The following is a 20,814-nucleotide window of genomic DNA, read 5'->3' as shown; positions in this document are numbered from 1 at the left end:
ATAATTGTTTTTATTTTCAGGGAAGAACATGTCTGTAATAGCTACTATAAAATGTGTTAAAAAATCCATAATATAAAAACTAATTAGTTTGTTAGATTTATTTTATAAGTTTTGATTTGTACATGAACAGATATTGAAATAGAATACCATTCCTGAAAAAGTTCCATAATCTGGTAACATGTAATAAAAGTTTAAAGTTTATTAACATGGTTTTACTAGCTAAAATCAAGATGGCAGTCAGCACAACCATCAAGTAATTAACCCTTCATCGGTCACAGTGTTTAAGAATGATGTACTTGCCACTAAACTCTCTTCAAAAAACATAACACAAACATTTTAAAACAAAAAAAAAAAAAAAAAAAAAAAAAAAAAAAAAAAAAAAAAAAACAAACTTCCAGAAATACATTAAAATAATAACAGTGATTATGTAACAAAATGTTATGCCTGAGGGACCAGTTGGATCTGTGGTGGGGGGGGGGGAGGGGAGGAGGTCGCTGACTGGTCCCCAGTGAACATACATCCATCACTGTACAACGATGGAACATCGCATAACATATAAACCCTTAAAATGTATTAACACTTCCTGCCACTCTTACAAAAGACAAGGTTGAGATGTTGTAATGTAGGAGGTGGTGGATTCTATGCGATGGAACATCACACAGTATATAATCCCATAAAATGTATTAACACTTCCTGCCACTCTTACAAAAGACAAGGTTGAGATGTTGTAATGTAGGAGGTGGTGGATTCTATGCGATGGAACATCACACAGTATATAAACCCATAAAATGTATTAACACTTCCTGCCACTCTTACAAAAGACAAGGTTGAGATGTTGTAATGTAGGAGGTGGTGGATTCTATGCGATGGAACATCACACAGTATATAAACCCATAAAATGTATTAACACTTCCTGCCACTCTTACAAAAGACAAGGTTGAGATGTTGTAATGTAGGAGGTGGTGAATTCTATGCGATGGAACATCACACAGTATATAAACCCATAAAAATGTATTAACACTTCCTGCCACTCTTACAAAAGACAAGGTTGAGATGTTGTAATGTAGGAGGTGGTGGATTCTATGCGATGGAACATCACACAGTATATAAACCCATAAAATGTATTAACACTTCCTGCCACTCTTACAAAAGACAAGGTTGAGATGTTGTAATGTAGGAGGTGGTGGATTCTATGCGATGGAACATCACACAGTATATAAACCCATAAAATGTATTAACACTTCCTGCCACTCTTACAAAAGACAAGGTTGAGATGTTGTAATGTAGGAGGTGGTGGATTCTATACGATGGAACATCACACAGTATATAAACCCATAAAATGTATTAACACTTCCTGCCACTCTTACAGAAGACAAGGTTGAGATATTGTAATGTAGGAGGTGGTGGATTCTATGCGATGGAACATCACACAGTATATAAACCCATAAAATGTATTAACACTTCCTGCCACTCTTACAAAAGACAAGGTTGAGATGTTGTAATGTAGGAGGTGGTGGATTCTATGCGATGGAACATCACACAGTATATAAACCCATAAAATGTATTAACACTTCCTGCCACTCTTACAAAAGACAAGGTTGAGATGTTGTAATGTAGGAGGTGGTGGATTCTATGCGATGGAACATCACACAGTATATAAACCCATAAAATGTATTAACACTTCCTGCCACTCTTACAAAAGACAAGGTTGAGATGTTGTAATGTAGGAGGTGGTGGATTCTATACGATGGAACATCACACAGTATATAAACCCATAAAATGTATTAACACTTCCTGCCACTCTTACAGAAGACAAGGTTGAGATATTGTAATGTAGGAGGTGTTGGATTCTATGCGATGGAACATCACACAGTATATAAACCCATAAAATGTATTAACACTTCCTGCCACTCTTACAAAAGACAAGGTTGAGATGTTGTAATGTAGGAGGTGGTGGATTCTATGCGATGGAACATCACACAGTATATAAACCCATAAAATGTATTAACACTTCCTGCCACTCTTACAGAAGACAAGGTTGGGACATTGTAATGTTCGAGGTGGTGGATTCTATCCAAACAATATTTTTAATTCTTTTATATAACAACTGACAATTTATAGTCATAGTACTCATCTTTATTTATCATTAAGCACATTACATGATTTATTTACATATAATTTGACAGATGTAGTCAAATTATATGTAAATAAAATAGCAGTTACTTAAATCTAAATAATTATATACAAGTCAGATATGTTAATAAAATTAGAACAATACTGATATATTTCATAAAGACAAGAAGCCATTGGACAAATATATGCTGCTGAGCACAAAAAAATACAAAATTGAAGAGTGTTATGATCTTAAAGAAATGAATAGGTATCCCATGTCCTGAAGAAAATTTAAATTACTTTTTAAAAGTCAGACAACATTTTTCAATTTGTCTGACGAGCTAAGAGCTGAGCTGAGACACCCACCAGACCCTACTACTGTTTAATAATGGTGGTTGTCGAATTATTTCCAAAATTGTCACTGGTGAGATGCACATTACCATTTATTACATTCCAACTCGATGAGAGAATCACTTATGGGTGTTTGAAGATAGGCTATCCCCCACAATGGGCAAGAAACAACAATCAGTGAAGAAATTAATGTATGCTGTTGTTTCCTTCAGGAGTACTAGACCAGTAAAGACTATTAAGCTGGGGGATAAAGGACTGTCACAGCGAGCTAGTAAACTGAACAATGCTGGCCAGATTTTCTTCAGGACTTGAACATCAAGGGTTTAATTTTGCATCACACAAAGTCACTTCTCAATTTTCAAAAATCTATGGTGTTTTTGGCTGAAAATGCATCAAAACGATGGAGCACTTTCTCCAATCGTGCTATGTGCCACTTTTGGTTATTTTTCAATGTGAAGACACATTTGTGTGGTTGTCACTTTTATTCGGAAGCCGAAATTGATGAGATTCATAAATATTTTGGCTCCATTCCCAAAATTGAGCGACTAAGTGCTTTCAAGTGGAAATACTGTCTTCAAAAGTGCACTGACACTGGAGGTGATTAAGTTTAACATGCCTAATGTTTGGCATGTGTAGCATAAAAGCTCTTCATATATCTCAAAACTGTGATCCTTGTAAGAGTTCCTGATAGGATAACTTACTATAGAAATACAGTCTTAAATGTGATAAATGCTGGAATGGGGTATTCGGGAACATGCATTGACTTTTGAACCATGAAAGAAAAATGATGCACTATATTAAATACAGGTGATTAACTTAAAATGATTAAATCACCACTTTTCATGCTGATTTCTCTGAAAAATCGATCATGCAAATATTTTATTTACTGAAAGAAAACAAAAATGGATCAACAAATTAATAACTTTGGTTAGGGTAAAAAAGTCTTTTAATCTAATATACAGTAAACCATGCCAAACATACACAGTTGAAGCTCTACTTCACAAGTTGGTCCACGGGTTACAATCCCTTCTTATCGTCATCTTCAAAATTTTGTGATAAATCCTACAAATACATGATACATCAGGACCCGGTAACCAAATACTGTATAAGTGATTGAAAACAGGAAAGTAACGGAAGATAGTTGTATTGTAACATTTACTAGATCTACATGTAATTGAAAACATTAAAAAATGGGATTTAAGTCTGTGTTAGCTACAGATACATCAGGCATAGCCTATATGTGATTGAAAATAGGAAAGTAAAGGAAGACAGTTGTAGTTGTAACATTTACTAGATCTACATGTAGTAGAAAACATTTAACAAAATACAATTCAAGTCTGTGTTAGCTACAGATACATCAGGCATAGCCTATATGTGATTGAAAATAGGAAAGTAAAGGAAGACAGTTGTAGTTGTAACATTTACTAGATCTACATGTAGTAGAAAACATTTAACAAAATACAATTCAAGTCTGTGTTAGCTACAGATACATGATACATCAGGCATAGCCTATATGTGATTGAAAATAGGAAAGTAAAGGAAGACAGTTGTAGTTGTAACATTTACTAGATCTACATGTAGTAGAAAACATTTAACAAAATACAATTCAAGTCTGTGTTAGCTACAGATACATGATACATCAGGCATAGCCTATATGTGATTGAAAATAGGAAAGTAAAGGAAGACAGTTGTAGTTGTAACATTTACTAGATCTACATGTAATTGAAAACATTAAAAAAATGGGATTCAAGTCTGTGTTAGCTACAGATACATGATACATCAGGCATAGCCTATATGTGATTGAAAATAGGAAAGTAAAGGAAGACAGTTGTAGTTGTAACGTTCACTAGATCTACATGTAGTAGAAAACATTTAACAAAATACAATTCAAGTCTGTGTTAGCTACAGATTTTGGATGGTGCACTAAGCGGAAAGTGAAATGGAACTGAACTTAACATTCGCATTGAAGCAAACCTTCCTACCATAGCTACGTTATGTATTATAATTATAGTTAGGTTATTTACAATTAATTAATGTCCTCTACGATTTTCTAATAAATGAATGTAGTTTTAACGGCATCACTAAGTGCAGAAATACCATTGCAGATTTGGCTATCATTTTTTGAAGAGGTTTGTTTTGTACGGTTCAAAAAATATAACTGTATTAGTGAGTACAGCCGGTGAGTAGTCAATCAAAATTTAAACGTTACCAACATATTCTGCTCATCCTCCTGAACCCAATTATATATGGTTTTAGGGGGTGGTGGAAATCACAAATAACTTTGTTTTTTAATAATTGTAATGTAAAAGTTATATTTGTGTAAAGTGCTTCTTGTTATGTATGATTTTCAGCGTTATTTGCTCTTGATAGCTTATTTGAGTGTTGTAAACTGAACAACTTAGCACAGCATCAACAAGCGTCCTGTACAGTAGCCTTCACTGCCTTGAAGGCAATGAACGTGTCCATTACTCGCGTTACTTTAATACCGTTAATTAGTTTTTATGTTATTTACGTGTTCGATTGTGGATTACGTGAACAGTTAAAATATTAGGCAATTATTTTATTCCCTTTTAACTGGTCATTGCGTTTTTTTTTTCAGAATGAGAGTATGAGTTTGTTGTGTAATATGTGTTATTTTTAAATTGAGAAGAGCTATTTTTATGTGATTGGAAGTTACCATGTGGTACTTTAAGTACATACGAAATTAGAAAGTTATCATTATGTTAGCTTTACTGAATTATTATAGTTTTTAGTTAATTACATTGAAATAAAATAAAATAAATAAATAGTAGGTACTTTATTATTAAACGAAGACCATCCACTCAAAGCATGCTGCGGCTGATGTGTTTAGATGAATTAGGTTTACTAACCTAACCGTTAGTATTTATGTGTATCTGCCCACCCAAAGTAAATCCCGTTTATTATCGGTGGCCACCGTTTAATCAGAAAGTACCAAATAGTAATTAAACTACACTATTTATTGGTTCGTAGAAAGTTTGGTTCAATTTCTTTGCATTATTTTCAAATTAATTTTTATCCACACTGCTATAATATTTCATTTTTAATGTTCTATAATTTCTTTATTTGTAATTTACACCCCTTGGGAAACATTATATTGTTGTGTTCAGGAGGATGATAGCAAAAGGTTAATAGGTACTTTGGGATTATACCGACCACACCAGTATGAAGAACACAAAAATATAAATTTATAGAAATAAACATGATAGAACGAAAAAACAACTCTTTAATTACAAAATTACAAACTTACAAGCATTTCCAGGTATTGTGATCGGTATTGTTGTCGCTGTTATCTTATCTTTCTCGAGAATCCCGATTACTGCAGACCACGCGGCATCACATGATCATTTAAGTTTTTTGCACGGTACATAATTGCCTTTCCATTACAATTCAATTTATATTTCTAATCTGCTCCTTTAGAATTTGATATTTTACTGATAGGTACTATCTCGAGGGATGTTTTTCTTTCGTTGACATCAGCGCGGCGCAGCACCCAAGGTGCTGCCGAAGCCCGCCCTGATGGCCGGAGGCACTCGCATTTTGGGTGGCAGAGTGTGATCAAGAATAAAAAACAAGTTTTTATTGTTTTTGTTTTTTCAAGAAAGAGTTTAGTTTTTATTTGGTAATGTTTGTTTTTGTTGAATTTTTGTGTTTGGAGAAATGTAGGGGTAAAATACGGAAGTACAACAAAGCGACGCACCAGCTGAACGGGCGGCGAGACTGCAATCACGTTATCTACTAGACCGCTCGACTTTTATCTCTGTCTGAGGATGGGGAGGGGTTTGCGATAAGACAATTCCTGTTTTATATTGAAGAAATATTGTTCTACGCTAATCTGGTAATCAGTAGAAGTAAAGTGTCAAATAACGATTCATGTCTGGGTGTGGTCGGTATAATCCCAAAGTACCGGTTAATAACACAAAACTTGTCTTTGGCCACTACAGCTGTTAAGTTCACAGTTACCAATAAAACTAAAGTATTATTATTTTCTATAATCTTAAATATCTATATTTCTTTTACACATAAATACGAGTTGTACTTTAATAACACAAAACTTGTCTTTGGCCACTACGGCTGTTAAGTTCACAGTTACCAATAAAACTAAAGTATTATTATTTTCTATAATCTTAAATATCTATATTTCTTTTACACATAAATACAAGTTGTACTTTACTTTAGCCATGTCAGCTATAACGATCTCAAACCACTTTTATCAATTTCTTAAAATAGTATGTATTCATTCCTAGAAAGAATATTTAGACAGTTGCAATCCATAATTGTACAATAACTGATAATATGTTTGAAGTTTTAGATTATATCTCAAATAGTCCATCAATATAAGGAACCTAAGGGAATCTGGATTTCTGTGTAGGGTGGATAATAATAAGCTAAGAAGGGGTAGACATTAGTGGAGGGAATAATTGGAATACTAACTCAGGCCACCAAAGTACAAGGAATTTTAGAGGTCCAAGCATTGTTCGATCAGATTCTACCTCTATATTGAAGTTCTTTCTTCTGTGCTCTCTGTCTTGCTCCTCTTTCTCGACATTTTTATAACATTTTTTCTACCAACGCGCATCTTATTTAAGCATCTCGTCATTAAATAATTATTTTTACCTATTTCGTGATTGGTCATACTTTTCTGCATTGTCATTTCTAAATAAAGACATTGTGCTTAGAGTCTTGAGTCGCCATTAGCCAATTTTTGTTCAGTAAAGTTTGGTTCTTAAAAGATTTTAAATAGAACAACAGAGTTACCTTCAACAAGTAGTGAAAAAGTACAACCTGCGATTAATCCTTTAAGGAGTGCGTGTAAACTCTACATCATTATAACTCTACTCATTAGTATGGACGTCATATGACCTATATTCTTATAGTGGCCTAAAGGAGTACGGACGTCATATGACGTTTAGCCTCTATATTTTTGTATTATCGTAAATGCATTGCTATTACTGGTTGCCTTTAAGTATATTTGTCTGTAAAGTGGTTCCATCTATCGGCAACATACTTAACTTCCATGTTTGTGCTCGCATTCACTTGTAATCTGATTTTACCACCAGATTGCAGTAGCCACCTGGTAGAAGCCACTGACTCAAAAGTCGCGTTGCGAGCACATCAGATTATGCCGCCACATTATTCTAGCCATTCCTTGTATACAGCATACTGTGGCCTTATTTATCTTATGAGAGTGACGTATATTTGTTGAGCAACCATCTAGTTTGTTACTGTTGTCCAAATGGCAGACAACATTGAGTCTGCCGTAGTGAGGAAATAAGACATTTGATTTTGAAAAAGTACTGAAATATTGACGTGTAGAACACGTAGTCCTTTTATATTAAGCTTCTAAATGTAAATAAACATTTTTTAGGGATTTTAATTTTTTACTCCTTTTAGTAATTTTTTGGATTTCATCCATTACTCATTTTAACTTATCAAAAGAAGATGTCATATGATGTCCATACTCCTTAAAGGGTTAATATGTGAAGTGAGTGTTCTGTTTTGGAATTGATGTCCTTTTTAGCCCAACATTTAGTTTTAAACGAGTGTGGGTGTGTAAAATGTGGTGGCCTTTGTTCTTTAGCTGAAGAAGTATGTATTATTTTTATTTCTTTAGTTCTTGTGTTGGCTGTTTGGTCCCCAAGTAGGCCACTTGAGTAAAGTACGATAAGCTGACTCGATTTTTATATCGATATTGACGAACTATATTAATAAATTATAACCAATCGATACTGGTTAGTTCATTTGAAAAGTAGTTCACTTATATCATCTGTAAAAAATATTTCAGATAATATAAATAAAATATTAAACTTTTTAATAAGTGATTTCGTTGAATTAAAAATGACAGTCAACTTTACAAAACGTAATGAAATTGCTTTAAAAGATAACATGTTTTTCTTGGCTTTTGAGATGTCGAAAACCCTATTATTGTGGACAAGATAATCACAAACATGTTGAAGGCATATTTTGGGTTAAGTGAATTTGGTTTTATGTATTTTTACCATAAACCGTAGTGATAACCTATTATACCCGGTAACTGGTGATAATACTCAGTTGTAGAGGGCTGTAAAATGAAGTCTAAAAATTGCCAAACCAACCGACCTGCTTGCAGATCTCATCTCTGTGAGTATTTGTGCAAAAGAGAGGTATGGTTTCAATCACTTCTTAAAAATTAAAACAATATTCAAATCAGTTAATCACTGTTACTCACAAGAAAACATATACATAGTTCCTCAACTTTCTTATTTCCTGTTTCAATAGTTATGACATTTTCTCTGTATATTAAACTATTTTAATTTTAAACATGATTGTTATTATACTTTATGTTCAATATAAATACGTTGATATCAATTGGTAGCCTAGTTTTGTATTCCATATCAACGATTATCGAAAATTTTTATATACAAATTTTATATAGTGAAGATTATAATAATTGATATAAAAACCACGTACGCTCATCGTACTCTGTCTGGCCACTTTTATAAAATCAGATCAAGATTAACGAACTTTGAGTAGGGCGGGAAATGAGCACTCTCATGATCTGAGCTCGAATTTATGTACTATCTAGAGGATGTTTTTCTTTTTTTGCCATTAGTGCAGGGTAACGTGCCACCGAAACCCCCACTGATGGCCAAGGGCATTTCCGAAATAATTTGATTTATTATTTAGGCTTTCCTTCCTTTAATATCCGTTGTACTACTATACATTTTTTTCATATATCAACTAACAATTTTGACAAACAGTGTGAAGTGGCTTAAGTAGTAAATATTTACCACTTAAACAACTAATCCATTCTGTTTCTTAAAACTGCTCACTTGCAAACTTAACTTTTTGTCATGTACTCTAAGCTTGGAGTTCCTTTCATTGATATGTGTACTAGTTCCTTATCCAGCCCTACTTGTAACTTTAAAAAAGTTTAGGCCTCATGTTACACTATTTGTATAAATTACTAGAATAATGCATATTTATTTATTTTATTTATTTATTCTTCCAACGGATACACCATGTACAATAATAATATAAATTAAAGGAACATTTTCGAGATGGCAAATACATATTCATCTTACCCACACAAGTGCAGACACAACCTACCTTATTTATCACTGTTCTACACTCGGAATATAACAGTGTAAACTAGAAAATACCACGTCATTTGTCAACTACCATCAGTAAGTAACCTGCATCTGTACCAAAACAATAAATAACTCTTCTGTGGTCTCTTTCTCTCTCTTATCTTCAGATGCCTAAATATGAGCAATATCATAAACGACAATAAACAAACCGCAACCGTGCGCAACCCAAACAGAACGAACCGAAATCCACAGTAAAATCAGCTGTTCATCATCTGGTAGCGTAGGGCTGGATGTATTGGTTTGGTCAGTTGCTACATAGACGAAAGAATTAAAAATTCAGTAAGTTTGGAAAATATATGTTAAAAATCGATCCCGAAATTTGACTATCACATCTCACTTAGGTTGTAGTAGTGCAGAAAAAGGTCCACAACCAACCTAAAGGAAGGAAGGAAGGAAGGAAGGTGGGTGGGGTAAATCCATGAGTTACACTCCGCTCACCGAGCACTCCGTTTTGGTTTTCGGCACAAACTACGTAACACCGATCCCAAATTCAGCAATTCTTGGTTCTTCTAAAGAGCGATTATTCTGCTAATTGTGTTATACATTACATTTGCTGGAACTTATTCATAATTTTATTGTTTTTGATTGCTATTGAGGTAATTTTCATACAATATAATAACACAATAAGATAGTTAATAAACAAAAACGTAATTTGTAATACGGTAAGTTAATGAATACCATTAATAGACATTAGAATACGTACACTTATTTATATAGATCTACTAATAGTATAACTCAATAAAAATAAACTACTAGAAAACTAAAAAGATAATAAGCATTATTAATTAACTAAGTATACGTTCCTTTAGATGACCAACGATATAAATATGCTGACTATTAAAATGGGTTCTTAAACGATAAATATTATAATTATTAAATACACTGTTTAACGATAACATAATTTCCAGAGTGTATTCATGGGGAGTCAAAAACATGATAGTTTTGAGTGTTAGTTTACTCCATAATCAAGCATAGATTATTATGGACAGTGCAATTAAAATATTTATATGATTCTTATATTCCCATTTAAGTAAATCCAATATAATGTAATTATAATTATGTAATTTCATTGGAGTCAATCCAATTGCAAATATTTCCTATTTCTATGCATTGTCGTCAACTTCCATAATATTTACAGGATGAACTCGAGGACTCCAGGCCTATAATACATTTTCGTGAACCATATTCGAGGCTTTCACTTTGTACGAGGACTGCCACTTAGCCTCTCCCACCATGGTAAAATTGATAGTGTAGAAGCCATTTCGAACATGATCTAATAATATAGAATCGTATTTCGACAAGGAATGGAACTATAACGATTGAATTTAAAGTCTTCATTGCATTTGAAAGAGTATAGTTGCATAAAGTCCATGAATTCATTATTTAAACGTTTTTAAATGGCAAAAACACGATGATACACTAATCACTGAAGAATGACGTTTAATAGCCTCTTAAAAAGTCATATGACATAAATGGCAACTCAAAAATCTAAATGGATGCCCAGTTGTCGCCAAACTAAATCTTTAAAATCTAACAACAAATATCTCCTTTGTGATGTTATTATCTACATTTATGAAATGTTGTGATGCGGTATACACGGTTACGCCACAAAACTGATTCAAAATAGAAATCTTAATTTTTATCGTTTTGTTTTTCATTAGTGGATTGTAATACATTTGAAAAATATATTGTAAAACCTAATAAAATATTTTTGTATTTTTAAACAGACAAGCCATTAAAAGTAGCTTACTTTACTACTTTATATCTTATTATTTAGCTATTAAAAGACTCTTGCCAGTTTCAAACTCTTCTTTTCATTCCAGATCGATTTCCACTTCAGGTGAGTTGATAGCACAGTTTGATATTCTTTTGCTGGCGGCGTTTTACTATTTTTAGCGAATCTGAAAATAATTCAACGTTTCCAACCCAAAGTGCTGAGAACAGTAGAGCAAATTCCATGGTTTGTGACAAATCCAGGAATTCACAGAGGTACTAGAATTGCATAATGTAAAATAGGAGATCTCAAAGTTTAGTTTACGCTTCTTATCTAAGCTTGAAGAACATAAAAATCACTTTGCTTTGAATTTACTGGAAAATAGTGTATAGACTTAAAAGGAACGACTTTCTTGATTTAAATGATTGCTCCTAAGTTCTTCATGTTGGTTAAGGTTTTTGGACGATAATCCATAATTTTTTAATGTATCATATTTATTTATTTCTTTGTTTGAAGTTTATTTTTGACAATGAAAGGATTATGAAGGAAAAAGGATTTTTCGGACATTTGCCATCGTTCAGTGAAAAAATCCACGTAGTGTTACTGATTTTTTGTTTCACTGCACGATGGCAAATGTCCGAAAAAATCCTTTTTCCTTCATTTGTTTATTGTTTATATTTTATTGAATAGATTGTACATAATAAATAAAAGTTGTAAACATATCCAGACCGTAGTCAAAATCCATTCTTTGAGTCATAATGCGATGGTATTAACAAAGGTCTATAAAAAGTTCCTTATGAGTTTTATTTACAAGTTTAGGATTAGTTGAATTGACTGAGTGTGGGCCTAGTGAAACCCATTATTCTACATGTAACGAAAAGTATGTTAATTCCCACAGTCCGTTGGACTGTTGTTGCGTGTAGACAGCTCAGAGTCCTCACTTTCTATGAGTTTTCATTAAAATGTTCACCACGTTGTCGAAAACTGATTAGATTGTTCAAGCCTATATCGGTCCCAAGGGTATAACAACGATAAGAACTATGTCCAGAAATTACTGTAATATGAGTCTCGGTATTTAAATGATTGTAAATGATTTGATCACTGTTCTAGGAGTCCAGTTTGTGAAGGGATCTCAAAAGTACCGGAGATAGTGTTTTATGGGTTAAGCTCGTGGGAAAGGAAAGATTTATTTATGCCACAACCGTTATTCATGGAAGTACCACAATAGTACTTTATAAATAAATCCATGTTTTATTGAAATATAGCTAAACTATTATTATTATTATAGATTACAAAATAATAGAAAATACCAATCACAATCAAATTTTGCACACCACTTAAACTGTATATAATGCTTTATAAAAGTATTTTAGGTTGTTGTGTAGCATTTACCCTTCTTTAGTTTATCATTATCTACAATTCCCGAAAGTCCGCTTAAATGGAGAAGACACCATGTTGTGCTTTTATAGAGAAGGTAATAGAATAAAGTACGAAATACATTTTCACATTTGAAATCATACAATCTGGATGGGCATTCTTATGTCGTAACATAGAAATGTGAATCCCTCATAAAAGTGAAACGTGAATGTGTTCACATCAACACGGACGTATTACTTAACACGCTAAAAAAATATGATAAGATCTGAAATTACGTTGCTAGGAAATATTTATTATCAATGAAGCTCACTCACTTTTGGGAATGTCAGTTTGTAGACAACAACGCAAACAACACACTGACAGAAACAACAAAGAACACGACACTGTGTTCATTCTGAGACTCCATCACCGCATTAACACACAACCACTATCACTCGATCTGATAACGTTATACTAATGATCTTGCTTGTGTTCATTACAAATAATGGGAATAGGTCACGGTCATCTAAGTTTCTATGTGATAAACTCTTACCTATTTGACCATCGTGAAAATATATCAATCTTAAATACAGATTAACTAGCAATGAAACTAAAGTGGATAGTCTTCTTCATTACTCTACTTAGACTCTGTTTTTAATAATGTTATATACCATTTTTTTTAATAGTGGATGGGGCAATTCAAAATGTTGAAAAGGAATCTTCGACCCTACGAACAATGAGTAGAAAGGCAGAATCCAATATTATTTACATAATACTATCTTATAAAATACATATAAAATGCAAAAATGTTAATAACTCCAATAAGTAAACACAATAAAAATCTCCCACAAAAGCTTTGAGATTTTTGAAGCTCATTTTTTTATTCTTACAAAACTTAAGGTAAATAAATATATATTAAAAACTAGAAATTCCAATATACAATCTGCTGAACTATAAGAAACAGATTCAAAATTTAATATTGTTGCACTTTAATTTTTGTAATAAAAGTTTTTGAAATTTATTGGCGATGCATTTTGTTTGATGCAATATTTTCATGAGAAGTAGGCTACATCTGGTCCTTTGTGAGCTATTTTAAGTGAAATATTTGCCCAAGCACAGTTTTTACAAAACAATACAAGTAATTTTGGATTTAATTCCTAAGTTACGATGAAAAATTACTAAATAAATAGAAAGAAGAAAGAAAGAAAGAAACTTTATTCTTCACAAATAGAAATGACAGATACGATTTTTATAATATTGTACAGACTGACCAAAAACCATTACATGTACTTACACATAAACAATACATACATATGCAACTACAACTATTATTACACTATACGTCACTATGAGAAATAATGAGAAAACAAAACTCCGAGGCTAAGCCTGTTTGGAGTGATAAATATCATAAAATTAACAGAAAACTAGCAGCATTACAAACAATACAGTAATATATTTAGCAAAACTTATTTATTTTAAATCTGAGTGAAGTTCGTGAAAAACTCTACTAAATTAATACAAAAATCTTAACTATACATAAAATAATCAACTAAGCCTATATGTAAGCAAATACACATGGAGAACATAACTAGAACATAATTAGATGATGCATTATTATCATTATTGGAAACAGATTACAAGAACAGGAAACAATCTCATTTTAAATATTAATTTTAAAAAGTACTTCTTCAATATCCTTCATAGACAATAGCCAATTTTTAAGCTGTTTGAGAAAAATATTAATTGAAAATTGACTCTTTATATGCTGCGGAACAGATTAAAAAGTTTTTGTAGTAAAAAATGAACGATTTTTGTGAAGAAAGTATTTGAAGGTTTTGGTACTAATAAGTCTTCTGCATTTCTTAATTTAAGTTTAAATTTATTTGTTGACTTATGGTTCTTGCTTCTCAAGAAAACTATTTGAGAACTTTAAAAACAAACATATATCTTAAAGGAAGAATATTCAAACTCAAAAACAAAGGGTAGGATGATTCAGTATTCATTCTTTTCATGATTATTCTTATAAAATGTTTTTGAACTGTAATTATCGGCTTTAAATTAGTTATGTACGTTCCTCCCCAGCACGATATAGCATATTCCATCCTACTGTTCACCAGGGAGAAGTATATCATTCTTAAAAGTTTAGAATCACAAATATTTTTCAAATAATAGAAGATTCTTATTACATTATTTAGTTTTTGTTTAAGTTTTGAAATATGAGTTTTCCAGTTTAAATATTTATTAAGCCATAACCACAAATATTTCAGTGAATCCTCCCCTGCTACTAGACTGCAATTTATATCACATTGAGAATTAGTGCTTATACAGTTAAGACATTTATACATAATTTTATTTTTAAAGCGTGGATTTTTCACTTTTAACGAAAAATTTATGTATTGGTTTTTGAGGACTTAATATCATATTATTAACTGAAAACCACCACCTTAATGCATTCAGGTCCTTGTTAACCCTTTCTTCAATTTCTCCCCATGAATTCTCAACATAACAAAGTGCTGTGTCGTCTGCACATGCAGTAACCTTACCGTAAAACCCTCCGTTACATAGATCATTAACATATATTAAAAACAATGTGGCACCTAAAACTGACCCTGGAGGTACTCCATATTTTATTTCACCAAATTGACGGGGGTTCGGCTCGTCCTATCCTTTCCATGTTAAAAAGCACAAACTTAGGAACACACAACTCCAAAACCATTAGAGGTAATAAGCTAATTTTTTTTATTTTGATCCTTATCCTTATACCTAACATTTAAGTGATGGGTTTTTGAATTAAATGAAAATAACACATTTTTAATTTAAAACAAAAAAATGTTGAAAAAACATTCAAAATTAAAATTTATTTTTAATAAAAAAATATATTCTAGTATAAATAATGAATATCCCATCATTCATATTGTTCATTGTAGTGTAAATAACAAAACAAAACAAAACCAAAATCAATGCAATAACTCAAGTAGTCCAGGAGAAAATATTGTTCCTAAGTGTAAAAAATCTGTTTTTTTTTTGGAAAATCGCTAGTAAACATCATTTAAACACAGTGACATAGGTAATCCTACCTTAGTGCATGCCTGGCCCATATGAAGGGTTTTCTGGATCTTCCTGCTCTTCATACATGTCCTCTTAGTCTTTTCTTAGCAATCTCTCGCTGTTTCCGGCACTTTTTCTCGATTTCCAACATATCTTTCTCGGCGTTTTTAATCCGGGTCAAGTAAAAGTTCTTCATTGTGTTTATGCAGATTGGGCCAGGGGAAATACCAAATTTACTCAGGATTTTACACTTTGTGATATTGCCATCATTGAAGGTAGCAATGGCTTCATAAATTCCCAAGTCAAGTGTGTTCTTCTTCATCACAAAGGTCGATTTCGGAAACCGGTTCCAAATTATGCTGTTCAGGCTCTCGCAAGGATTTTGTGTTCCACCATGGAGGCACTTCCGCAACAAATGTTCTTGAGATAAATCTCTAAAAATGGGCTTTATCTCTGCCATAACTGTAGGAGGAAGGTTACAACAAACAATATAACCTAAAATAGTAGGTGTGTATTATATAAAGTGTGTTCAAGAGCACAATCAAGGTTGCTAACCAACGGTACCAGTAAAAAATGCATGTGCTTTCACAAACTAAAATATCAATAAAACCACTAATACTCATCTTATTTAAATGAAATTTGTGTTAAATTAAAGGTAAAGAGTTGTAGAAAACAATTCACAAATAAAAAAAAATTTAATTTTTTTGCTAAATTTGAGCCGAACCCCCTTAAGGTACCACTGACTTTAATACATTGCTTCCTACATGATAAATAACTCTTAAACCATTTAAAAAAAACCACTCGGATTCCGCAAGCGTATAATTTATTTTAAAAGAATTGAATGGTCAACTGTATCAAACACACCCATAATAATATCTTATTATCCCAGGGCTTTAGTAATATCTAGAAAAAGCCCTGTTACATTTCTCCTATCGTTAATCCCATTACCCACTCTACTCATAAACTCTAGCAAAGCCGTTTATTGTGCAAACGGCTCTGTAGTTATTACAAGAGGTTCTAGAATCGTTTTTATAAATTGGTATGACTACAGCCTCTTTCAACTTTTCTGGAAAATCCCCTGTCTCAAAGCTCAAGTTTATAATATAAAGCAAGACATCTGAAAATTTGCTATATGTATCTTCAACTAATGACGTGCTAATACCATCCAGACCTGTAGCGGTACTTGTTTTTAAGGAATTAATTGCTATTGTAAGTTCATTTAAATTTGCAGTAAATAAAAACATTGATTGAGTGGTCGATTGTTTCATAAATAATCTTTCTACTATATTCGTGTAATCAATATTATTTGGTTTCTTAATTATTTGACTTAGTTCACCAGGAATAGATAAACAATATTTGTTAAGTTCATTAGCCACTATTTTGGGATCAGATACTATATCACAATTTACTTCTAAAGCTATCACAGAATTATTGCATTTTTTCTGACCGGTTATGTCCTTTACAATACTCCATGTTTTTTTAGAATTACCATTGTAGTTTTTTAAAAGCTCAGAATAGTATTTTTTTTTTAGATCACGTATATCAATCTGCAACTTGTTTCTAAATTCCTTAAACAGTTTCTGCATTACTTCGTTATTAGGATTTTTCTTAAGATTCTTAAATATATAATTTCTAATTTTAATACGTTTGCATATAGCTGAATCAATCCAAGGTTTAAGTTTAGTTATGTTAGATTTTTTCGATGTTACGACCCTTTTTGAATTTGTAATTATAAGATTGAATTTATTATAAAATACGTCAAACGCTATAGAAGCGTTACGCTGCTGAAAAACATCATACCAATCTGCCATCTCGAGGTTTTTAATCAGCTGTTCATTGTTGACGCGATAAGACAACTGCGCGACCTCGAGCAGGTCAGACGGCGCGGGAGGGGCCCCTACCTGCATACAGACAGCTGTCATGTAGTGGTCGGATACACAAACATAAATATCACTCGCTTCAATTTCCAATTTGTTTTTGTTCGATAATTTTAAAAGTACATGATCTAAACATGTTTTCGAATTCGTAGTTACTCTAGTAGTGTCGTCAATAAGTGACTCTATTCCATTACAAGCCAAGGTAAGTTTATCATCGTCAATTTCCGAATTATCATCTAAAATATTTATATTCACGTCACCCAAAATCAACATAACCTTACACGTCATAATGTTTGGTTTTTGTAGATACTGTCTTAATTAATTCATCAATGAAACTTTTAATAGGATGTTGGTGCCTTTTATATACAGCAATTAAATTTATAAGATAGCCCATTGCCTTAAAAGTAAAATGCATTATATCAGCTGTTTCAAAATGAATTGGTATTGATTCAAAGTCAGTGATGCTACTATGTACTAAAACTGCAATACCGCCAGCCCTATAATCTTCATTGTTTTAGCATGTAAAATATAATTTGGAATTTTATAGAATGGTGTTTCATTAGCATTAATCCAAATTTCCGATAAAATTATTATTTTAGGTAGCCACTTTAGTACGGATAAGTTCACTAGGAAAGGAATCAAAATTAGCTCTCATACTTCTAATGTTTTTTATGGACAATGACCAGACCTGCACTTTGGTTTAAGATTTCAATACTTTTTAATGTAATCCATTGCGTTACTTTTACCAACCAAAGTATAACAAATCGATTATTAGATACCATATAACACTTATAACTAATTATATATACAACACTAACTATATACAATACTTTTAGTACAGCACTTACATTTTGTCAAGGTCAGCCTGGCATTGAACAATAGTTACAGGTCCATTATCTTCCTTTCTGAGAAAGATCTTACCTCCTCGCACCCAAAGCCACTTGTAACCTCGTTCCCTCCTCGCTTGCCTCGCCATGCCCAGCAACCTCCTCCTCGTCGGGGACAACGATTCGTTCACGTAAATAGGGTTATCCGATGCCAAGTTCAGGTGTCTGGTGGAGAAGTCTCTTTTCTCACGTCTCTTTGTCAGCAGGGCCTCTGCATCTACTCTCCTGACAAATTTTACAATTATGCCTGTAGTGTCCTTTGTATTAACCTTTTTACCCAGGGTATGGCAAGCATCTATAATCTTTTCTTCAATATCTACACCTAAGGTCTTGCCTACATCCTTGACAGTCTGGATGGTGTCATTATTTTGTACTGGGACGTCTTGTATTTCTACGCAATTCCTGCGAGAATATTGATCTGCCTTATCAAGCATAATTTCCAAAATGTGTACTCTTTCCTTCAAAAACTTATTTTCAGCAGTTAGGCTATCAATTCTTTCCAAATACTGTTTCATTTTCTCAGTTTGCTCTTTTAAGGTTTTAGTATTTTCTTCCAAATTATCGTTCAAGGCCTCATAAAACCTATTAAACTATTTAATTGAGTTTTTATGTTCATTAGTTAAATCCTGTATAGCTTTAAAACAATCTTGTAATGTTAGCTTACCCTCAGTAGCCTCCGATTCTAATGACATACTACGACGTCTGGCTTCGCTACATGGGCCACATCTCCATGTACGACCAGCACTAGATAAATATTCAATATCTACTTTACTCAACTTAACAAATGTTCCGTGAAATTCGTATTCACAATCACAGCAAGTAGTTTTAATCTGTTTCGTGCTAAAGGATTTCTTACATACCCCACACAGCGCCATGTCTAGGTTATGTTGACGTTTCAAACTCAATGTAATTATAATTTTACAAAAAACACTACAGTTGCACTGAATCAATGGAAATATTTAATACACATAGGCTAAAGTAAATTATATATACTTAAATTATATATATAATATATATATATATATAAAATACAAATGGGTTGTTTTACTAACACAACAATCTAAGTGCAAACGAATATTTTAGTAAATCTCAGAATTTCGCTTATTTTACTATCTTTTTTTCCAACAATTAATTGACTTTGGGAAATGTAATTTGAGAAATTAGACTACATTTACTTTGAAACTGTAACATTCTATAAAGTTTTATTTTTGGGAACCTGTGTACTGATAACGGAAGAATTATCTACACAAACGTGATTTAGAGATTATGTCTTAGTATTTACTGTACACAAAATACAGTATAACTATTTTTTTATAAACTGTAATATTCTTTAAAGTTTTATTTATTGGAATCTGTTTGTCAAACGGAAAAGTTCTCTATACAAAAGTGTTTTTGCCCTAGTATTTATTGTATAAAGTACAAGTATTTTGTTTAATAAATCGATACAACGTACTATAGAATGACCCAACAGAATAACGAACGTCTTTATCGAACAGAAAGCAATGGTAACACGAGAGATATTACAAGCGCCTTCAATCCGGTGCCAGCAACACCACTTGTTTCCTGTACTGCGTGTATTGCATATTGACCAGGCGCTTAGCCATTCGACAAAGAAAGCTTTGCTGCTCTTTGGTCGATTTAAAGAAACACCCGTCAGGTTCTTAATAATAATAATAATAATATTAATAATAATAATAATTAATAAATATAATTATTATACACTTAAGCTATGAAGAGGTCTAAGAGGTCTCTCAGCTACGTCTTTTGAGGATTTTCTGCACACCAAAATCGTAAATTCTGTTTATTGACTGCTCCGTCCAAGTGGAAATGCGCTTCGTCACTCATAAGGACAACTGCTCCGTCATTTTCTTCCAAAATTTTACTCATTGTGTTATAAAAAATTACACGTTGTCTCTTATCTGCTTGACTCAATTGATGACATACTACCAGCTTGAAAGGATGAAATTTAAGGGAACCTTGTAGTCAAAAAAATTAAAAAAAAAAATTTTAGTTTTATATTTTTTTAGATTCTACATATATTTCCGAGCATTTTGATATATAACACTTTGATATCTAATGTGTATTTACACTTAAAAAAAATATTTAAAGAATACCATACCGACCTACATTTTCCATACCTCTCAAATCTCACTTAGCCATCGTGTCAGAACAATATATATATATAGGTGGCGGTGACAGCTCTGATTTTTCATCTGTTGAGCAGGCCAAGCCATATGATGATAGTATGTTGGAGTGTATAAGGACACGTCCAAAAAAGGATGGGTAGTCGTTTACGTAGATTGAAAACTACGAGGCCAAAA

General features: G+C 32.4%; 3 protein-coding genes across 8 annotated transcripts in view; 1 reads left to right on the top strand and 2 right to left on the bottom strand.

The window, feature by feature from the left end:
• Positions 1-13,127, bottom strand: part of LOC124366996 (UMP-CMP kinase 2, mitochondrial-like) — a 39,096-nt gene extending 25,969 nt beyond the window's left edge. For 4 of the 6 annotated variants that reach the window (XM_046823645.1, XM_046823650.1, XM_046823644.1 and 1 more), the window contains exon 1: positions 13,017-13,127. In XM_046823645.1, coding sequence (XP_046679601.1) covers positions 13,017-13,095 — 79 coding nt within the window. In that variant the 5' untranslated portion in view covers positions 13,096-13,127. Of the gene's footprint in view, positions 1-3,444; positions 3,526-9,570; positions 9,795-13,016 lie in introns of those variants that run through there. The other 2 variants (XM_046823648.1, XM_046823647.1) reach the window with 2 other exon arrangements.
• LOC124366998 overlaps positions 1-20,814 on the top strand; it is a 413,006-nt gene that overhangs the window by 293,865 nt on the left and 98,327 nt on the right. The window lies entirely within an intron of this gene.
• Positions 18,451-18,927, bottom strand: LOC124366640. Its single transcript, XM_046823239.1, has one exon. The coding sequence runs from the start codon at positions 18,925-18,927 to the stop codon at positions 18,451-18,453; it is 477 nt and encodes a 158-aa protein (XP_046679195.1).

This window comes from Homalodisca vitripennis, chromosome 7 (genome assembly GCF_021130785.1).
Source record: "Homalodisca vitripennis isolate AUS2020 chromosome 7, UT_GWSS_2.1, whole genome shotgun sequence".
In the NCBI taxonomy this organism is placed as follows: domain Eukaryota; kingdom Metazoa; phylum Arthropoda; class Insecta; order Hemiptera; family Cicadellidae; genus Homalodisca; species Homalodisca vitripennis.
The sequence above is the reverse complement of the archived record's forward strand: the minus strand, read 5'-3'. Positions and strand labels throughout refer to the sequence as shown.